This window comes from Miscanthus floridulus, chromosome 6, assembly GCF_019320115.1.
Source record: "Miscanthus floridulus cultivar M001 chromosome 6, ASM1932011v1, whole genome shotgun sequence".
NCBI lineage: Eukaryota > Viridiplantae > Streptophyta > Magnoliopsida > Poales > Poaceae > Miscanthus > Miscanthus floridulus.
In genome coordinates this window covers 10,484,173-10,505,722 of record NC_089585.1, presented here as the reverse complement: position 1 = coordinate 10,505,722, position 21,550 = coordinate 10,484,173, and the positions used below count along the sequence as shown (strand labels likewise).

Sequence of the window (21,550 nt, the reverse complement as noted above, 5' to 3'; positions counted from 1 at the left end):
GAGCAAGATGTATTAAAAGGTCTCGTCGACCCCAAGGCGCGGGCTCCCTCTCGCCCGACCCCTTAGGTGCGGGCTCTGTCTGCCCGACACCAAGTCGCGGATAAGATCTGCGCCGACATCAAGACCTCAGAGGGTCTCGCCCAAGGCCGCAGGCTCTGTCTCGTCCGACCCCAAGGACGCGGTTTTCGTCTCGTCCAAGGCCCGCAGGCTCCGTCTCGTCCGACCCCAAGGAGCGGTTTCTGTCTCGCCCAAGGCCGCGGGGCCTTCGTCTCGCCCGACCCCAAGGCCGCAGTTCCGTCTCGTCCAAGGCGTGGCTCCTCGCCCGACCCCTTGGGTGCGGGCTCCGTCTTGCCCGACTTCAAGGACGTGGTTTCCGTCTTGTTCGACGGGGACCCCATTACCGCCGCCAACCACTCCAGGTCCAAGCGTATGGGCCTGGGTCAAAACTCTGACACCAGGGAAGAGACTGGCACACTTCGATGTAACTCGTGGCCATGACGGACCATACCTAAGGATTCATATCAAGAACAGTGTCGGTCGTGGTGGTGTTGTTCTGCCTAACCCTCGTACGAACACGGACAGGCGCGTCAGTTCACCACGACGTCCGTCGGGACGGAATGGAACGCCATGACCGGTAGATGACGCTTGCGCATGGCGCCAGTGACGAACAGGGCCACGACGTGGAGCCGTCCCCTGTTGACATCTACAGGATCGGTGGGACCCGCATGAAGGAGAAGAAGGACCCGACGATCCTGGAAGCCTTCTTCTCTCTCGTTCTTCTCATTTTCTCCGCTGTAACCCGCGCTTTTCCTTCGCCTATAAAAGAGAAAGCAGGGCGCCCCATGAAGGGAGGGGGGCAAACGAATCGGAACACAAGAGCACGACACGAGCACACGGTTGAGCGGCAAGCGAGCTCTCAGCACCCATTCACTTCTTTCATCAGAGACTTGGGATCCTCTCCCTCTCTCGCCTGTTTGTAACCCCTACTGTAAACTAAGTGCCGGTAACACGAGCAGCAGCGAACTGGACGTAGGAACGTTCCGCCCGAACCAGTATAAATACTTGTGTCCTCCGAGCCAGACGCGCAAATACAAATTTACTCGTCGATGGTCCGAAAACACCGACAAATCTGGTTAGGATTCCAGGAGATCTCCATCGAGCATTGCAGAAGGGAGACAAACCAAGTGGCTCATGAATCGGCGAAGCGAGCTATGATTTCTAAAAATTATTGTATTTGGGACGATGATTCCCCTAGCTTTATTGTTGAATTTCTATCAAATGATGTAACAATTCTTGATCAATAAAGCTTTACCGCTTGGTTTTGTCAAAAAAACCTTATGAATAATAACAAAGGTGCATTATGGCTATGTGAGCATTGAAGATCAGAAAAATAACACAGTATATCTCTACACATCCACCATCACTTTTGAACCTTAAAAGCACAGCTGGCACATCACATTTGTGCATCAAGTCAACAACAATCAACAAACACAGATCTTAATTCCATTCCAAGTTCCAGTAGGGTTCCTAAACTAGCGCCTTGTTCGTTTGGACTTGTTTAGCTTATAAGCCAATATTTTTTCAGTCAACGAACAATATTTTTCTCTCATACCAAATCAGCAAACAGTACTTGCAGCCATGGCTTAAACAAGTCTACAAGAACAGGGCGTAGCTGTTCTCATCGCTGTGAGGACCAGCTTGTCAGGAAGATTTTTTTTTAATTTTAACCCTTTTTGAATATAATTTTAAATCTAACACTGTCAGTTTTTTTAAAAAAACTAACACTTTTTGCCGCGCCTATTGCCATGGCACGGCCAAATGCCTGTGCCGCGCCTTGCATGGTGGCACGGCAGAGGCCTTACGTGGCGGCGACCATCACCGCTGACCGCTGACGTGGCAAGGCTCTGCCGTGCCACCGATCTTAGCGCGGTAGTGCCGCGCCCTGATCCATGGTGCGGCAGAGCCCGGTATAAATGCCGCCGCTGCCTCTTGCCCGAGCAGTCGGCGTTCCACGAGAAAAAGAGCAAGGTAGTGCCACCGCGCCCGCCTTCGCCCGTGCCTGCCCACGGCCGAGGACACCGCTCGCCGTGGCCACGTCTACCCATGCCAGCTATCCCGCCCGCTCCAGCAAGCCAGACGAGGCAGTAAGCGAGCCGCGCCTGCTAGGCCGCCGACCGCCCGGTGCAGCCACCGCGCCCGCACGCAGGCGTGCCTCCCCCTCCGGCCAGAACCTCCGGTCACGCCGGCTAGGTGCTGCAGTGAGGTACTCCACTAATATAGTTAGCACAGTTAATAAAGTTAGTAAATTATCAAAGTATAGCTAATATAGTTAGTAAAGTTAGTTAGTTTAGTTAGTATACGTAATATAATAAGTTAGTATAGGTAGTAAAGTAAGGTAGTATAGTTAGTACAGTTATTTACTCTAGTTGTACATTGGATTTAGTCTAATAAGTTGTTGTAGTTAGCCTTGTATAGATGTTAATATTTGATTAGTTAGTATAGTTATAGTTAGAAAATGTAATAATGTTAGTATGGACATTACGTACGATGATTTCGACGACTTCATGAAGTTTCTTGAAATGCTTTTGCAGATGGATTATTGTGTTAGAGTTTTGTTCGGAGGAAGTGTTAGGAGAGAAGATGGTATGTTTGAGGATATGGAAGAAGAATTGGAATGGTTTGATGAACCTCCTAGCTTCAATGACCTTTGTGTCTATTTGAATACAAAGTTTGGGGGTGATTTCACACTCAAGGGGAGGTTTGATACTGGGAAGACTATGGCAAACTATGTCCTCATGCCCTTGTGCGATCCTACTCACTGGTCCCGCTACACAAGGGTTCTCCAAGGTTCTAATGTGCCCATGGCTGAGGTGGTGGTGGAGAATGGGTACAGGATGCATGGTGTGCAGGACGGCCCGTCCATTGATGGTTTTGGAGGCAATGAACAAGAATTAGGTGTCGAAGGGGAAGCAAGTCAGGATAACATGAATTTGGACAGACAGTTGATGCAGGAGCAGTTTCATTCAACTACAGTAGGCTGTATAAGCAATGACTTCGATGTGAATGAGTTCGAACAGGAAGAGGAGGAGCGGGAGGAGGAGGACGGGATCGGTGATGTAGTTAGCAGTGATTCAGACGATTCTGATGATGACCAAGGAGGTACAGATGCTGTGGCAACAATGGCTGATGCCATGTCAGTACCGATTTATACTATGCCATTACCAGTATGAACCGAGGTTTTACATGGTGTCCATGTTCAGGGTAGACTAGTCACAGATTTGGCTGCAGATGATAACCCCTATGATTCATGGGCCAGAATTAGCGAAGCGCAGCAGTATGTTCCACCACCACCTTAAACAACGACTGAGCTTGAGCAACTAAGGTCCAAGAACGTACCTTTCAGGGGCGTTCCGAACTATAGGGATGTCAGCATAACGGATATGGCAGTTTGTGATACCGGTCTCTAGCTGTGTAGGAATTCATTGTATAACCATGAGAAAGAACCCCTTAGGAAGGGGATGATATTCAACACAATGTCAGAGATGAAACTCTTCCTTCAGGACTATGTTGTGTACCACCATAGATCGTACACCATAACTCATTCGGACCAGGAGTTGAGGTACCACTTGATATGCAAAAACGGTTGTCTGTGGAGGTTAAATGCACGAAGGAGACAGAGTGATGGTAAGTGGAGGATAACTAAAGTTGTTGAACTCCACACTTGCCTAGACAATAGGGGGAAGGAAAATCATCAGCAGCTCACTGCACGTTACCTTGCCCGTCGTATATTGGGCCTCGTTGATGACAATAACGACATCTCGGTGTCTTCTTTACAACAGTCCATATCTGGATTTGTTAGGTACGATGTGTCATACGGAAAGGCTTGGCGTGCTAAGCAAATCGCTCTCGTGATTCGATGGGGTACTTGGGAGGAAGCATACAACAGGGTGCCCCGCATCTTATGTGTAATGCATTATTATAACCCTGGCTTAAAATGGTTTGTGGACATCGGAGGGATGTTTTTTTGGGACCCATTGAGGCATGTCCTCTATCGTGTGTTCTGATTGTTCGCGCAAACAGAACATGCATTCTAGTTTTGTCGGCCAGTCGTACTTGTTGATGGCACTTTCCTGATAGAAAAGTACAGGGGCACCTTGATGATGGCTGCTGCTGTTGATCCTGAGCACCAGATAGTACCCGTGGCTTTTGCTTTGGCAGAGGGAGAGAACAATGAATCGTGGTCTTGGTTCATGCGGCTACTACGTGTCCAAGTGCTTGGCCCAACTCGCACTATATGTTTGATCTCCGACCGTCACGTAGGGCTTCTTAATGCTGTAGGTGAGCAAATAGATGGGTTCCCGCCTCTAGTACATAGATGGTGCATGAGACACTTTGCCGCAAATTTCTGGCGGCGTCAGTGGAAGGAGGTATGTGACAAAGTAAAGGCTCTATGTTGTGTACGTATAGAGCATGAGTTCAAGGAGACAAAGAGAGAAGTAGACAAGATGGTAAATGCAGCGGGAAAGGCTTGGTTAGAGGCGCAGATGGAACAGAAGGCTCAGTGGATGTTAGCATATGATGAGGGGGTTTTAGGTATGGCATCATGACTACTAACTCCTCGGAGTCCTTCAACTGTGTATTCAGCGGAGTTCGATCGTTGCCTGTGTCTGGAATTGTTGAGTTCTCCTTTCATAAGTGCAACGAATATTTTGTGAAGAGGTGGGAACTTGCACAGAGGAATATAGCTGAGCAGGGGCATTTTGGAAAGGCCAGAACTGAACATTTGAAGGAGGCCGAGGAATTGGCCAAGCAGCACACCGCCGAGTCGTATGGACCCCGCCGCCATATCTTTAGTGTACGGGGCAAGGATGGCACAAGCTTGGGCGGCGAACGTTATGGTGGATGAAACTACCGAGTTGATCTTGAGAAGGTAGAGTGCAGTTGCAACGTCCCTCAGATCATGCATGCCCCTTGCTCTCATATGATCATGGCCTACAGGGTTCGTGGGTACAACTATGAGGATCTACCATATATGTCAACCTTGTATCTCCGTTCGAACACCGTTAGTATTTGGGAGATGAGCTTTGAGCCATACCTAGACCCAACACATTGGCCACCTTATAATGGTTATGACTACGTGCCGCATCCGGATCTAATGAAGTTAGGGAAGGGTAGAAGGAAGAAGAAGCGACTGAAGGGGGACATGGACGCTATAAGAGGGTACTACGAAGACATGTACGATGGGGGAGACTTCAACGAGACCCGTGGCAGAAATATTTGCTCCGTTTGCAAGTAATCTGGCCACAAGGCTAGCCGGCATAGAAGACAATAGGTGATTTATATTGTGTTTGTATTACATAACAAGTAGTTCAAATTGTGCTATGGTACATAATGTTTATCTAAAAAATATTAATTTGAATACTCTAACCCTTTGTTTATCATTTTGTAACAGGATGGCCCCTCCCACGCCACACCAGCTGTACCCCCTTCTTGATGTGGAGTACGACGACCCCCTTCTTCTACTGGACGACGAGGTTTCCAAGAGGCGTTCAGGGGATCCTTACATTTATGGGACTTAGTTCATTACATCGAACTTATATTCGAACGAATATTATCGTTGAAAACTTGTACTCATAAACAAATGAAAATATTATGTGCCAACTCATTTTGTAGCTTAATGTTCGTTTTGTACATTTATTAGCTTAATGTTCGTTTTGTACAACACTTGTAGTTTAGCACAACACCAACAACAACTAAATTATTACTGGCTGGCCGTTGGCTGACCGACTCACTGACGCGCCATGTACTATGGCGTGGCCTAGACCGCCGTGGCCTATGGCGCGGTAGGACCATCCTATGTGGCAACTGAACCCGGGCTACGACGCGACAACTGATTATGTTCGTTTTATAAATTTTGAATGCATGATACAAACAGTTGTGATCACTTAAGATCGATCACTTAAGATACAATCAAAAACTCTCAGTCAGAAACATATTGAGTCAGCAACTCGTTGTCCGAGTACCAATCCTCAACCACAACCCTGTTGCTGTGGCTAAGGTCACCTGCATTGCCCTGATCTATCTTTCGCCTGTAGTAAGCGGCCTCCGCTTCATCTGCGGCCTCTGTGGCCTGAGTGAAGAACGTGTCATCATCCTCCTCCGCCTGCAAGCCCACCTCTGCTAGAGCGATGAGCTCGCTCAGTCTAGAAGTGTCATCCTCAGCCTCCTCCGCCGACAAGCCCGTCTCTGCTAGAGCGATGAGCTCGCTCAGTCTGGCAGTGTCGTCCTCAGCCTCCTCCGCCGGCAAGCCCGCCTCTGCTAGAGCGATGAGCTCGCTCAGTCTGGCAGTGTCATCCTCAGCCTCCTCCGCCGGCAAGCCCACCTCTGCTAGAGCGATGAGCTCGCTCAGTCTTGCAGTGTCATCCTCCTCCTCGTCCCCCTCATTAGACACCATAATCGGTGATTCAACGATGCGACCAGCTCACTTTCTGTGCTCATCTAGCTTCTTTTGTTTTGCTTTTGGAGGTTCTTCGGGTCATTTGTTCTTAGGACCATACAACCACTCCTTAAAACGACACTTCGCCATTGAATACACCTAAATAACATGACATTAGTACATGACACATATACCTCAACTTTTGAACAAATACACTTTGCACTTACTTCATGCTTGTTTGAACACACAAACTCCAACGTATTGTCAGGGTTTATCATGGCTCGGTCTCCGCAATGGCACAGAGAAGGTTCCTCGAGTCGTCTAACTGCGGCTAAGTGCTTCTTCTTAGCTGTCATTGGAGGGGGTTAGGGGGAGGTGGAACCCACCGCTCGAAGTGCTCTCGTGGATGTCGCCCTCTCCACCAATCGTCGAAAAGGAGGTACCTGAGGTCAAACTTGTCTACACCGTCGATCCACTGAAAGAAAAAGCACCTCTCATGGTCCTACACAACAAAAATTCAACAAAATATTAGTAACCTAGTAATACAAATGAAAAGAAAAATATACGGCAATAATTACTTACATTAAAACGACTGCACGTGTAGAAGCAACGAGCCCCTGTGTCCAGATGTCTCGATTGAAACACGTCGGCCGAACAACCACAGTCACAATTAGGGACAGAGAGTTCAGGAGAGACGGGGGCATCTCTGCTAGAATCATCGGGGTACATTTCTCTAGGATGACCCCATTTTCGCCATAACTGCTTCCGAAACATGTCTTCCATCTAATAAAACGGTTCAAATTAAACATCAATCAAAACAACGCAAATTAATAAAAAATATAATCATTTGCAATGGAACTAAAATATTATAAACAACAATTATAACAACAAAAAATTACATGGCAAACATACTTCTAACTAAATGTCGACGAAATATGGTCGGCAGTCCACCGAGGGGGGTGCTCGTGGTGGTAGATTATCGGTAGGATGCATGTAATCAGGAACCAGATGGTGACACAAGGCGCAGAGACAGCGATTTAGATAGGTTCGGGCCGTCTGGTCGACGTAATACCCTACGTCCTGTGTCTTTGGTGTATTGTATTGGGATGTATACCGATTGATCTGTCCTCTAGGGGACCCTTGTCTCTCCTTATATACTCTGAAGAGACAAGGTTATAAGTAAAGTATCCAATTTGGTACTATTACAATATCTAATATAACTTGTAATCTTGATGTGCACGCCTTGATCTTATGGGCCGGGCCACCTCGGATGGTGCGGCCCATGTACCATCTTGTGGTACCCGGGGGTATATCCCCCATAGCTAGTCCCCGAGCGCCATGTATTCTGATGCAACACGCCGTTTCAACCTTCTCCGAATAGTGAGGCTTGAGTTCTTGACATCTCCGACCACCGTTGTCGCCGGAGAAGGAGGTTGTCCGAAGAATGTATGGTGCTCTTAAGAAGAAAGAAAAAGATTTCTGTCCTGATAAGTGTGCCCACTTGTATTTCTGAAAAGAAATGTAAGTGCGTCTTGAAGCGTAGCGTCCTTGATCATCAGAGGCGTAGAGGTCAAAAAACAAACACATTCACCGCAAGGTGAAGTGTGCCCACTTAGTCCCCGAGCCTGGTAGTAGGTGATGTAGGCACGTGGTGCCAGGGTCTAAAAAGAATTCCCAGTTAAGTTGAGAATCCAACCGTCGTACAGGCGATACAAGATGCACCGGTAGGTGCATCGTACCGATGTAGTCCCCGAGCTTGCTGGAAGGCAAGGTATGAGCCTTGTAGCAAGGTCTAAGTGAGAAAAAATATCCCAACTGTATGTGAGTTGCCAATCACATGTAGTCGAGACGCAAAGTCCCCGAGCCATGGTCGGAGAGTGGTCGAGGCAGTCCCCGAGCTACGGTCGAGGAGGCGAGACGCAAAGTCCCCAAGCTATGGTCGGAGAGTGGTCGGGGCAGTCCCCGAGCACAGGTCGAGGAGCAAGACGCAAAGTCCTAGAGCCGTGGTCGGAGAGTGGTCGGGGGCAGTCCCTGAGCACAGGTCAAGGAGCGAGCGACGAAGTCCCCGAGCCGTGGTCGGAGAGTGGTCGAGGCAGTCCTCGAGCACATGTCGAGGAGCGAGCGACGAAGTCCTCGAGCCGTGGTCGGAGAGTGATCGAGGCAGGCAGTCCTCGAGCACAGGTCAAGGAGCGAGCGACGAAGTCCCCGAGCCATGGTCGGAGAGTGGTCGAGGCAGTCCCTGAGGCAGTCCCCGAGCACATGTCGAGGAGCGAGCGATGAAGTCCCCGAGCCGTGGTCGGAGAGTGATCGAGGCAGGCAGTCCCCGAGCACAGGTCGAGGAGCGAGCGACGAAGTCCCCGAGCCGTGGTCGGAGAGTGGTCGAGGCAGTCCCCGAGCACATGTCGAGGAGCGAGCGACGGAGTCCCCGAGCCATGGTCGGAGAGTGGTCGAGGCAGTCCCCGAGCACATGTCGAGGAGCGAGCGACGAAGTCCCTGAGCCATGGTCGAGAAGCGAGCGACGAAGTCCCCGAGCATAGCTCGAAATTCCTGCAATATAAATATGTAGAATAGTAGTACATGATGTATAAAATAATAAATTATGGAGAAAAAATCAGCGGTGAAGAAACAACACTCAGCAGTCATTTGCAAATGAGCATGATGTGATAAAGCAGTTGGTGCTTTGTAAACATCAGTGTTAATATGAAGTTTGTGTTTATACTTAATATAAACCGTCCGACCAGTTAGTATATAGCTGAGTCTCCAGCCCTAGTTAGCTTGTTAACCATAACGCGGGGCGCGGAACCCGTGCACGTGTAGGAAGAACAAAGCGTCGCTAAGGAGCCGCTGCCGACCACCCATAACGCAGAGGGCAGACGCTCGTGCACGTGTAGGGAGAAGCCGAAGACAGGGCCGTCTCTAGAGGCGTTCGAGCGTCAACGTGACTGGTCGAGGATTTGCATTCAGTATAGATGTATGTTATATTTAGGATGGTATACATGGACAAACGTTATTGGAAGAATAATCACGACGAGGACGTTGTGGAGAAACGTCGTAATGAAAATTATATTAAATATAAATATTAGAAGTGTACTTATCTTTGGATAGAAATCTGATCGGTGGCGATGAAGTTGTCCGGTCCTCGAGCTTTCTGATCTGTCGTCATGACCGTGGTCGCGATTGTCGTAGCGCCGTTCTTCGCGGCGATCATCATTGCGACATGGTCTGGTAGTCGATGTGGTCGGAGCTCGGCGGAGCCGCTCGGGACGTGGTCTGGTGGTCTGGTGGTCAGAGCTCGGCGGAGCCGCTCGGGACGTGGTTGACGTGGTCTGGTGGTCGGAGCTCGGTGGAGCCGCTCGGGACGTGGTCAACGTGGCCGCGGTCGACGTGGTCGGAGTTCGACGGAGCTGCTCAGCGGCTCGGTTGATGGCTCGACGTGGCTAATTTAAACAGCTCGGACGCTTCTTTTGGTGTATGCCCATGATGGTTGCGCAGCTCCTGCCAAAAATATATCACGCGTATGTGGGAGACATCTGAAGACATACTATGTCATAGGATATTAGATTAGAAAATAAATGAGTATTGACTTAGCTTCGGACGTCGTCGATCGGCTGCTGTATATATGCACATGCATGAAGGCTAATTAATTAGCACATGTATATGCTTTGTAGATCGTCCAAAGGCCCTCGTATTTGGAGTAGGAGAAGTACGCGGAGTCCTTCAAGACTGTTGCTTATTTGCATGGCCGAGAAAATCGTGTACACCTTGGACGGTTAGATCCTGTAGATGCGTATGCATGTGCTATTGATTGCTTCAAAGACACGTAATCACGTGTTCATCTTCCTTGCTTGCCATTGGCTTGCATGTATGCACGGACTCATTGCCCGCCCGATTGGTGCATGTGCGTATGTGTGCGAGAAGTAGGAAAGGCAGGCCCAAGTGAGCAAACGCTGCCAAGGCCTCGGCTCGGTTGATAGGCTCCATCGTAGTCGAACTCGGCAAGCGAAGTCGGAGTTGGTTCCGCCGAACGCAGATAAGCAGCCGAGAAAACCATCTCGTACGTGCACGTTCCTATCTGATTGGTGTGCATGTTCCTCTCTGATTGCTTGCTCACGTCAACGTGGTGTGCGTGCAGTACTTGATGACAAGTAGTCCATGCACGTTCAGGATTCCGGAGAGTTTGTAATCGGCTAGCTTGGAGGCGAAACGTATCTCGAGACGATGGGCCCGGGCTGTTGGAGAGTGTCGCCGAAGGGTGACGATGAATCAACGACATCTTGACCCAGGCATCTTCAGTGGCGGCGGCAGCCTGGAAACAAGCTTGATCGTTTACAGATTGATTCATCTTGTGGCCCTTGCTTCTTGACGTAGATCCTGGCAAAGATCCAGTGAGCAGGATGGAGCTCGTTGCGGGAGGTAGGATCGTGCTCGGCTTGATGCACCGTGACGAGAAACCGTGATGTCGTTTGTTGATGAAGAAAAACCCCATCTGGTTCACCATGGATCAGCGTGCACACCCCCTAGAGGGGGCCCCTACCTGGCGCGCCACTGTTGACGAAATATGGTCGGCAGTCCACCGAGGGGGGTGCCCGTGGTGGTAGATTATCGGTAGGATGCGTGTAATCAGGAACCAGATGGTGACACAAGGCGCAGAGACAGCGATTTAGACAGGTTCGGACCGTCTGGTCGACGTAATACCCTACGTCCTGTGTCTTTGGTGTATTGTATTGAGATCTAGATGGATTGTCCTCCCCTCTAGGGGACCCTTGTCTCTCCTTATATACTCCGAAGAGACAAGGTTATAAGTAAAGTATCCAATTTGGTACTATTACAATATCTAATATGACTTGTAATCTTGATGTGCACGCCTTGATCTTATGGGCCGGGCCACCTCGGATGGTGCGGCCCATGTACCATCTTGTGGTACCCGGGGGTATATCCCCCACACTAAATAATTAACCTTAACATTGACAAAGTCAAACTTATATCTTCACCATAGTTCCCAAAAAAAATTCTGCTAATCTTAACTCCATTCATAATATCATATCCATTATTCAAACAAAAATAAAATATGCATCAGAACCTTAAACGAGGACGAGGAGGGATGGAGGCGGCCGGAGGGGGAGGCACGCCTGCGTGCGGGCACGGTGGCGGCGTCCTCGGCCGCGGGCAGGCGCGGGCGAAGACGGGCGCGGCGGCACTGCCTTGCTCTTTTTCTCACAGAACGCCGACTGCTCGGGCAAGAGACAGCGGCGGCGTTTATACCGGGCTCTGCCGCGCCATGGATCAGGGCGCGGCACTGCCGCGCCAAGATCGGTGGCGCGGCAGAGCCTTGCCACGTCAACGGTCAGCGGTGATGGTCGCCGCCACGTAAGGCCTCTGTCGCGCCGCCATGCATGGCGCGGCACATGCATTTGGCCGCGCCATGGCAATAGGTGCGGCCAAAAGTGTTAGTTTTAAAAAAATTGACAGTGTTAGATTTAAAATTATATTAAAAAAAGGGTTAAAATTAAAAAAATCGTCAGGAACAATTGATTAGCCGCAGCAGCAGAGGCAGTCGAGGCAGCACTCGCAGGTCTCGTAGCAGCAGCAGCAAAAGCAGCAGCACGCGGTGAAGAGGCTGCCAAAGATGAGGGATGGATGATGAGCAAACAAGAGGTCCGAGGAACCGAGGAGAGTGACAAAGGCAGCCTCTGTCGTGGCGGCGCTTCTGGACGTGCCCGTAGTAGGACATCTCCTGCATCGCCGGAGGGCTATACATCTACCGGAGACGAAAAGTTCACGAGATAGGAAGCTTTGTTTAAGCTGTATGGGTATGTTTGTTTCCTGTCCCATTTCTATCCTGGCTAGAATCCTAGGCTGGACGCCTTAGTCTGCTCGGTCTAAGCCAATCCTTAGTTGTTTGGTTGTCCGTGCTATCTAAGCCTAACTAGCAAATGATGTGTTTAGTTGTCTAATTTGCTTTGCATAGAGTCACCGCTTCTTTGACTTATAAGTTTACCCCATTCTTCTATTGGGCATCCTTGGAGAGCACGACAGCAGCAGGACGACCTCGCTGCCGGCATCGTGCGCACACTGCCACGCGAATGGAGATTGTCAGCCATGGAGATGACACCACATACCACTGAGGTCTTGTTGAGGGTGCGTTTAGTTGGGGAGGTGAAAATTTTTTTGTGTCACATCAGATGTGTCGGAAGGATGTCGAGAGGGGTTTTTGGATACTAATAAAAAAACAAATTACAGAACCCATCAGGAAACTGAGAGACGAATCTAATGATACTAATTAATCGGGCATTAGCACATATGGGTTATTGTAGAACTTAAGGCTTTTCATGGACTAATTAGGCTTAAAAGATTCGTCTCGCGATTTCGTCGAGAACTGTGTAATTAGTTTTTTAGTACTCCATGCATGTGTCCAAACATGCTCTTTTACTGTAGGAGGCAAAAAATTTTGGAAACTAAACAGGGCCTTAGTTCCAAAAAGTTTTCCTAAAAAATGCTACAGTAGCCATCACATCGAATCTTACGATACGTGCATGGAGCATTAAATATAGACGGAAAAAAAAACTAACTGCACAGTTTGGTGGGAAATCGCGAGACGAACGTTTTGAGCCTAATTAGTCCATGATTGAACACTAATTGCCAGATAAAAACAAAATGCTACAGTAACCAAATTCTCAAATTTCCCGAACTAAACAAGGCCTGAATCGGTTCGAACATGCCATGCTGTATTTGCCCAGTCATAAAACTAACATGCTGCCAAAGTTCTTCTGCTCCTGCTATTCGAAGGTCTAGTATATAGCAGGTTGATGGAGTTTGAGTTCTGCTTAAAGGAAGTAGCATGTTGATTGGATTGCATTTGGACAGTCACGAAACTGAATGGTCTAGAAGCAGGTTGATGCAGTTCAGTGAGTGCCTCAATCCAGATCAATCTATTCCATTTGAACAACGAAATAACAACAAAAATTCATGTGATTTAGCACACAAACATATCTGCAATCATCATTGAGCAGAGGCATGTGAACCAACCTGACTGCCAGTCGAGAATTTACATCACAGAAATCAGAGTAAAACGTAGACATGACTAAAATTCAGTGGGCAATGAGAGCAGAGAATTAAGGGGACAAGGCAGCGCATGCGCATTGCTACTACCTTGGGCGAGGACAGCGTTATCAGATATTCAGATCCTCCAAGCTCAGCACCTGGGGTTCCTCGTCCTCCTAGATGTTCCACCAAGCACCATCTTCGGCAGCACGGCGCAGCGGCCGTGGACTTGTACCTCCCGAAGTCGCAGTTGGAGCAGAGGAAGGCGGAAGACGAGGCGCGGCGGAAGACAGCCCCGGCGGCGAGGCATTCGGCACAGAGCGGGGCGCGGGCGTGGTGGAGCAGACCCCGGCGGCGCGGCACTCGATGCAGAACGCCGCTGCCGCGGTTCCACAGTAGTGGCAGGTCGTTGCCTCCGTGGTTGTCGCTCAGGCATGGCGCCGCGGCGAGCACGCGGGGTCCGTCGAGGCGCTGCGGGAGCAGGCCACCTTCTCGAACGCCCGGCACGCGAACGCGGAGGAGCTGTGCGGCCGAGGGGCTGCGAGGATGCCCAGCACGCGGACGCCATTGACGCCCCTCCCCTGCTCCGCTTGGCCACACTGCGCAGAGTTCCCGTCCACGAGCGCGTTCGACGGAAGGGGACACGGATTCAGATCACGAAACAACATTTACGGGATTGAGGGTGTTGCTTGCTTGTGGAGCTCCCGTCCACGAGCGTGGTGAACCTCGAGCCGCACCGCGTCGACCTCCGCTTGGATCTTGCGGGATGAGCGCGGCGCAGCCGACGAGCTCGCCGGGGATGCGGTTGGCCGGCGCGCGGACACGGACGAGCTGCGCGGACGGCGAGGAGCTGGCCGGGGAAACAGGTGACCGGCGGCGGACGGGGAGGAGCTACCGGGAGGCGGGCGGTGATGCGCGCGTGGATAGCGGGGAGACAATCCGAATTTTGCCCATATGGGTTCGCCCAAATGCCATCAATTTTGTGGGCTTCGCTGAAATGCACTTATGAAACGAATTCAACACGCTATAATACCATTTTGAGTTTTAAGTCTACTTTAAAAAAATTTCAGTCAAAATTTTAGCCTTCAGTGACCATTTTGCCCCTGAGCTCGTTGAATCGGTGGGGGAAAGCGAGCAGAGAGAGAAGTACGGGCGGTGGTGCTGCTCACCGTCGGGCACAGAGAGAGACGGTGGGAGACAGAGAGGGGCTTGAGCGGTGGAGCTGCTCACCGCTGAGCAGAACACCTGGCCGAGCGGCCGGTCGCTGGACTAGCGCTGGGAGCACGCGGCTCCTGTTGCTCGGCCTCCCACGGCGAACAAGCATGAAGAAACGAAGAACTGGAAATCTAGAACAGGAAACTAGCGGCCACAAAATCGACGAAAAACTAGACCAAATCAAAACAAATCGCGACCAAACATTTCACAGGCCATCACAAGGGAGTTGGTGAGCATAGTCTAAGAGATCATCGCCCAATTTCAACCCAAACTCCGGGAAAATTAGATCACGGCCAAAGAACACGAAAAACTCCCCAAAAACAAAATTCGTTCAATTTCTTCGTGCTCGATTCAATCAAATTCACTTAAGGGGTAGCATCAACTCATGTCATAGCACGAATCTGAGCAAAAAGGAACGAACTAAATTGGTCTCAAAATGAAGAATCGAAGTAAGAACGGGGGAGGGAAAAACTGAGAAAAAAGCTGCAAAAATAAAATCACAGACACAATCCCTAGAACACGAATTGGTAGTGTCATTGCCAATTGGTGTCGTCCTTTCACAGATAAACACAGAGAAGGCAAACATTGGAACAACAGGCATTCTAGGCCAAACCCTAGAACACGAATCAAAGTCATCGAAGGGACGAATCAGAGAGGCAAAAGCAAAATCCCAAAATACAAGAGGAAATAGGAGCACCTGAGACTGCTCTGTGCCAACCGTGGCATCGTCGAGACCCACCGGCACCGGGCACGAGCACCATGAGCGGCCACAGCAGGAGAGAGGGAGAGGGGGAAAGATGAGGACGACTGGCTTGCAAGGCCATGCCTCTGCCCTACCCTGCGCCTTCCCCGCTGTGGGCTTCGCTCTCCACTGCCGTCGGGGCCCAGCCCCTTGCGCCTTCCCCGCGGTGGCGCGGCTGGGATTGGGGGCGGCAGCACGACCAGGGAGCCGCGGGGGCTCGGGTAGGGGGCGGCGGCGTTCCGGCGTCGGGCTCCTGCCCGGAGCCTGGTCCTCGTTCTGCGACGGAGAGAGCGAGAATGAAAGAGAGTTCATGAGGGAGAGGAGAGTGAACGAGGGGATAAGGTAAATGGACACGGAGGGGTAAAACGGCCACAGTAAGTCAAATATTGGGCTGAAAAATATTAAAAGTTAGCTTAAATCATGAAATGGCAATATAACGTGAATGATCGGTTTCATAGAGGCATTTTAACGAAGCCCACAATTTTAATGACATTTAAACAAAAACCATCTGCCAGAAGGGCAAAATTCCAATTTTCTCAAATAGCGGGAGGTGAGGCGATCGGATACGCGCGCTGGCTCGCGCCTGGCTCCGTGGAAACGGCCGCCCACCTCGTTCCCAGCTGGCCTGGCTAAAGTGGTCGGTGGCTCGAGCAGGACAGGCTAACCAGCCCAACCAGGCAACCAAACAGTTTGAAACTGGCTTACCGCAGCCTGGATTAAATCCGAAAAGTAAAGTCTAGGAAGGTCACATTCGGTGTTACATCGAGATCTCATATGAGAGGGTTAAGATAGTAATAATAAAATAAATTATAGAGTCCTCAGTAATCTACGAGACGAATTTATTAAGCTTAATTAATCCATCGTTAGCGCATGTTTGTTGTAGCATCATATTGTCAAATCATGTATTAATTAAGCTTAAAAATCATCTTGTAAATTAGTCATAATCTGTATAATTAATTATTTTTTAATCTATATTTAATAATCTATGCATGTGTCCAACCTGCGATGCGATGTGACATGAAGTAAAAAGAAACTAAACAAGACCACCGCCCAACCAAACACAGGATTGCTGTGTGCCAGTGTCTCTTATATGAAGCTCAGCACTGTCAAGGCGGCCACGTGTCACTCTCAGACAGCTACTTCCTGTCTTCCTCGGGTATGCAAGTACCAGTGCTACTACGTGATTGGCCCCACGTGGATCAATAATCTCGTATCCGAAAGGATCATGCTGTACTGGAAGTTCCTCCCTCGGTCCCGTAACAAGTGCATTTTTAGAGCCTGAATAAAAAATGTAGGAATGGGAGAAAATATAGAAATAGAAAAGGAATATGGTGGTAAAACGGAGAAATGAAAAAACACAGGAAATAAGCGTTTGGAATGCAGGAACGAGGTAGTAGAAGAATCTCATTATATTTGGACTAATGATGTGCTTGTTTTGCTAAACTTGGTAGCTTGAGATTAGGTTTGGTAGGTCATTAACTCAACAATGGAGCACTGAAGCGTAGATCGTAGATCAAAGTTCTGGAGTTGGTGCATGGCGAGAACACAAGCGACGTGAATAGATAAAAAATGTTTCCTCCGTTTTTGTGTCTTGTTCTTTTTCTCACTGATGCATGGCAATAGTGTTCGGTAGCTTAGGCAGGTGCGCATTATGTCACAGGAAATTTTCCAATGGCCTAGACTGGATGTTCTCTTTCCTTCAAAATGAATGGGTGAAGGAAACTTTCCATAGGAAAGGATAGCTCAATCCTGTGTTCCAAACACATGAACAGTACATAAAATGGAGGAATCTTGATTCCTGTACTTTTCCTTTTTGGAAATCCCACAATCCAAACAGGGCCTTGGAGAATTAATTTCACTTGCCTTTTTCTATGTTCTCTCTTTCCAAAGCGTAACAATTATACCTTTATAGGAGCATATACGTAATTTCTCACTAATCTTGATCTTTTTAGCTAAACTCTAGAAGTGTACTTATTTTGAGACGGAGATAGTAATCTGAGCCTGTTCGCTTGCTCATAAACGATCGTAAATTTCCAGCCGGAAACAGTGTTTTTCTCTCACACCAAATCAGCCAGCAGTAAATAATCCACGATACGACCTTCCGAACAGGCTTTGTTTGACAGCGTATGATAGACACGTTAACGGATGTCTTGAGTAGCAATAAACAAGTGTACATTAAGAGATGCGGTGGCATTCAAACATCAGGTGAGAATTCACTCAGGATTCAGACAATACCATGTCATATCATACAAAGAGGCATATACAGGGCATGAATTCATTTCTTACTTTTCCAGTTGTACATATACGTATGAACGTATTCATATTAACAATGTACATTTTGAAGGCTCTCCGGTCTCCACAGCTGGATCCAAATAATTCTCAGAATATTAGGTAAGATCATGATCCTACTTATAGTAGTACAAAATAGCAATCAGCAAGTAGATAACCTAAGCACAACATTCTGAAAGAGATGGTTCGTGTGTCAGCCGGCCTTAGCTGTTCTTGTTTCCTTCCCACCATATTCCATATTTGTCCACATAATAGAATAAAAAATAAGCATAAGCTATTTGTCACGAAAACAACAAAAAGGAAAGCTGCAAACTTGTTACTTGTCATCCTCCCATGATGCACACTGTCCAGACTCCAGATATACAGAGCAGAGCACTCTGGTAGAATCAGACAAGATTCAGGCAAGAAGAAAACACATGCCCATTTCAAGAATACGCCATGCAAAATTCAAAATGTCCCTTTGTCCTCAAACCATCAACTATTAATTACAGACTTTGACAGGGGGTTATGCATACAGAAGGTAACAAAATGCCTTTGTGCATCCCCAGTGAAGCAAGCAACTTCATCTAGCTTAGCTACCAAGTGGTGAAAACGGAGCACATTTTGTTGCAATCTCAGGTTCTCATGTCACGGTAGGAGCTACAAGACGACCCGACGAAGGGGGCGCAGGAAAGCTTGCGTCTGCAGCGATCACTGGTTGGTGATACCCATGAGCAACGCTCCGCTCCAGCTGCTCCCACATGAGCCTCCGCCGCTCCTCAGTTGCAGCTCGCTTCTCCTCTTCCTCTTGGAAGTTGTTCTGGCAGGCTACAAGAAGCCTCTCATCCATTTCGCGGAACATTTTCCGCACATTCATTGTTACATTGAGGACAGATTGGTTCCAGTGCCAGCGGGTGTTCCGCTCCAGAGCTGGGTATATAATCGGTAGGATCACTTGACGGTTTTGGGAGATCATACCGAATAGGTGCTCGTTGTTCCATAGGAATAAGGCTCTCTCTGCAACCTGCAAAAGCCATGCCAAAGAAAAGCAGTGCTTGAGTTTCAAATGGTAACTCCTTTATGCAACAATACAACATGCAAGTGACATGAGCAAAGACAGTACAAACGCAAATGCCAGGCCGCTCACAACCCTACATTTATGTATCTTACTTAATCGACGAAGACAGATGAATACAATATGCTGTACAAACAAGGAAATAGGAGTCACTGTGTCCCATCCACATTAGTGCACAAAATCGATAGACAGATTCAAAATCACAATTCCACCTAGCTGATTGTCAAGTCCCACAAAGTGCAAATGTCTGTATCTTCGATTTATTGAGGAAATTAAAGTATTTACAAGAACAGCAGATTTTGGCAATTGCCACACATTAACACCCCAAAGATTCCTATCATCTGCCTTTGGACCATGGATTTATTTGTGACGTTAGACTTCAGAGTACACTGAGACCATTATGAGGCAGAATTAGAGAATTATAGGGCATTTCCAATTCTGTAGTAAAGCAAATGGCCTGAAGCCTCATAAAGGAAGTGGCCACCAACTAAACTTAAGCCAATAACATAAGTGTGTGGTCTCACTTTAGCCAACAAGAAAAGATTTTAACCACTGATGAAATTCTTATCATTAATTAGTAAGCACTATGTCATAAAGACACAGGGGACCATGTAAAGGGACACTAATAAATCAGAAAAAACAAGGCGAAAAGGAAAGGGGTCAAACAGACTCTTCAATTAAAATAAGTGAAAGATTGATCTGGCAAACAACATTGCAACTATTACTTGATTAAAAAAATAAAAAAGCTTAAAGCTGTGCATCTAACCTTTATTAGAGAAACTAATGATTACACGAGCATATATTCCTGTTAGTATTTCTTACCACGGCAACTGTTATGAGCACAAGACCAGAACAAAATATGAAGAGTGAATCTCACCTGAAAATGAGAGCTATTCAGGCAACTAGCAATCTTCCGGAACAAGGGAACCATGCATTTCTGAAATTCAGCCATGTCAGTCAACTCCAGCACCTCCTCCAACTCCCCCAAAAACATCATTTCCTTCTGACTATTTGTAACTGGCCAATACTTTAACAGGCCTCTGATCACAGTCCCAGAAAGCTTCGGTTCCTTCTCAATAAATTGTGTGATGCAATATGTCAGCTGTGGCAGATACACTCCCACTGATTTCGGCTTATGAAGTGGTATCAATGCTTTCCATAAGAACAGCTTATGTTCCTCCTTCAATGGCTTGGCAAACCCACTTATTACACTGCCAAAGACCTCCAACAGCTCGGCGATCCCATTGTGATGATCTGTCTCGAACACAAACCTATAGAAGATATTGCTCACAGCCTTACGGATGAATGGTCGGTTTCCCATGAACTTGCCATATATCCTATGCAATATTGTCTTCAAGCAGTCCCTTTCTCTCGGGTCATCCGAATCAAACAGATCAAGCAGCTTGGAGACGAAAGAGCTATCCACATACTTCCTAGCCACCTTAGCATCGACGAGCGGCGAAGTCACAAACCTAAGGAGAAACTCATAAACGACTTGCAGGTGGTACCAGGACGGATCGAAGAAGGGCTCGTCCTCCTCGGTCTCCGAAGCCGAGGTGCCAGACCGGACTTTGGGCGGGAAGACCCTGAACAGGTTAGCGGCGAACATGCGCACGCACGCTGCTATCATTGTCTCCGTGAGAGGCTCCTCAGCGGCGCCAATGCAGTCGACCAGGGACATGAGCATCTGCCGCTTCCGCTCCTTCTCCGGCGAGTCCTTGCCCCGGTCGGAGAAGTCGTACACCGCGCAGCAAATGTTAACCTTCTGGACAAAGGCGTCCTCCCTGGACCTCACCTCGGCTCCGGCGCCAGCCGCGGGAGAGGGAGGCGAAACGTTGGGCTTCGCCGTGACCCCATTCTCCCGCGGCGAGGCCCCATTCTCCCGCGGCGACGATAGGGGCGGCGGCGGCTTCGCAGGCGGCGAGCTCGCGGCCCCGCCGCCAGAGCTGGATTTCATCGCCTTCCACGACAGCTTTCCAATAAATTGCTTCCACATGTCGGCGAGATCCGGCGGCACCAACAACACATCAAATCTCCCCCAATTAAAGGATCATTCCGACAGGCCCGGCCTCCTCTCGGCAACACGGACACGGGGGCGCGAATCCCCGGGCCTTAAAAGAGCGCGCTTGGCAACGGCGACGAGCGGCCGATCCTCCCGCAGCGACAGCAAGAGATCGCAAGGCGCGCTGCACCCGCCGGTACAGATCAACCACCGCCCCCCGGTGAACGCACCGAGATGAGAGGGAATGCCACGCCGCGCCCAATAAAACCGGGCCGGGAGCGCGACGGCGAGGAGGAGGCCTGGCAGGGATCCGGCAATGGCGGGCTCAGCGCCAGATCCGGGGGCGGGAGGCGGCCATGGATGGCATCTCGGGAGGAGGGGAAAGGGCGTGGAGAAGTGAGGAAATTTTGGCGTTTTGAGGAGGGGTGGTGGTGGGCTGGTGGCAGGGGAGGGCAGCCGCTGGCGGAGAGGGGAGGAGGCGAGAGGACACTCTCCGAGTAGAGCGAGCGAGCGAGCTGCAGTGGTGCGCTGCAAGGACGATGGATCGCCCGCTCGGCGCGGTTGGAACGTCGGATAGGGCGTTTCGAGCTTCCTCAGCCGTCGAATCTCGGCCTTTTTTATGGCTGGGTGCTCTCCATCTTTCGCTCTGGAAAGGCATACGGGTACGAACTGCATGATGGTGATTGGATAATGGGAAATCAGTTGTAACGGCTGGGGAAACATCGTTCGGTTGTTTCTTTTTTTAGCGACGGCACATGTTCAATTGCTAAT

At 49.1% G+C, this 21,550-nt stretch overlaps 1 protein-coding gene across 1 annotated transcript; it reads right to left on the bottom strand.

Annotated features, from left to right (window-relative positions):
• Nucleotides 1–18,119: 18,119 nt before the first annotated feature.
• On the bottom strand, nt 18,120–21,245 carry LOC136461638 (serine/threonine protein phosphatase 2A 57 kDa regulatory subunit B' kappa isoform-like). The gene is made up of 2 exons (XM_066460930.1): nt 19,655–21,245; nt 18,120–18,726 (listed from the first exon to the last, which is right to left on the bottom strand). The coding sequence occupies exons 1-2, from the start codon at nt 20,771–20,773 to the stop codon at nt 18,346–18,348; spliced, it is 1,500 nt and encodes a 499-aa protein (XP_066317027.1). The 5' UTR covers nt 20,774–21,245; the 3' UTR covers nt 18,120–18,345.
• Between the last annotated feature and the right edge of the window lie 305 nt (nt 21,246–21,550).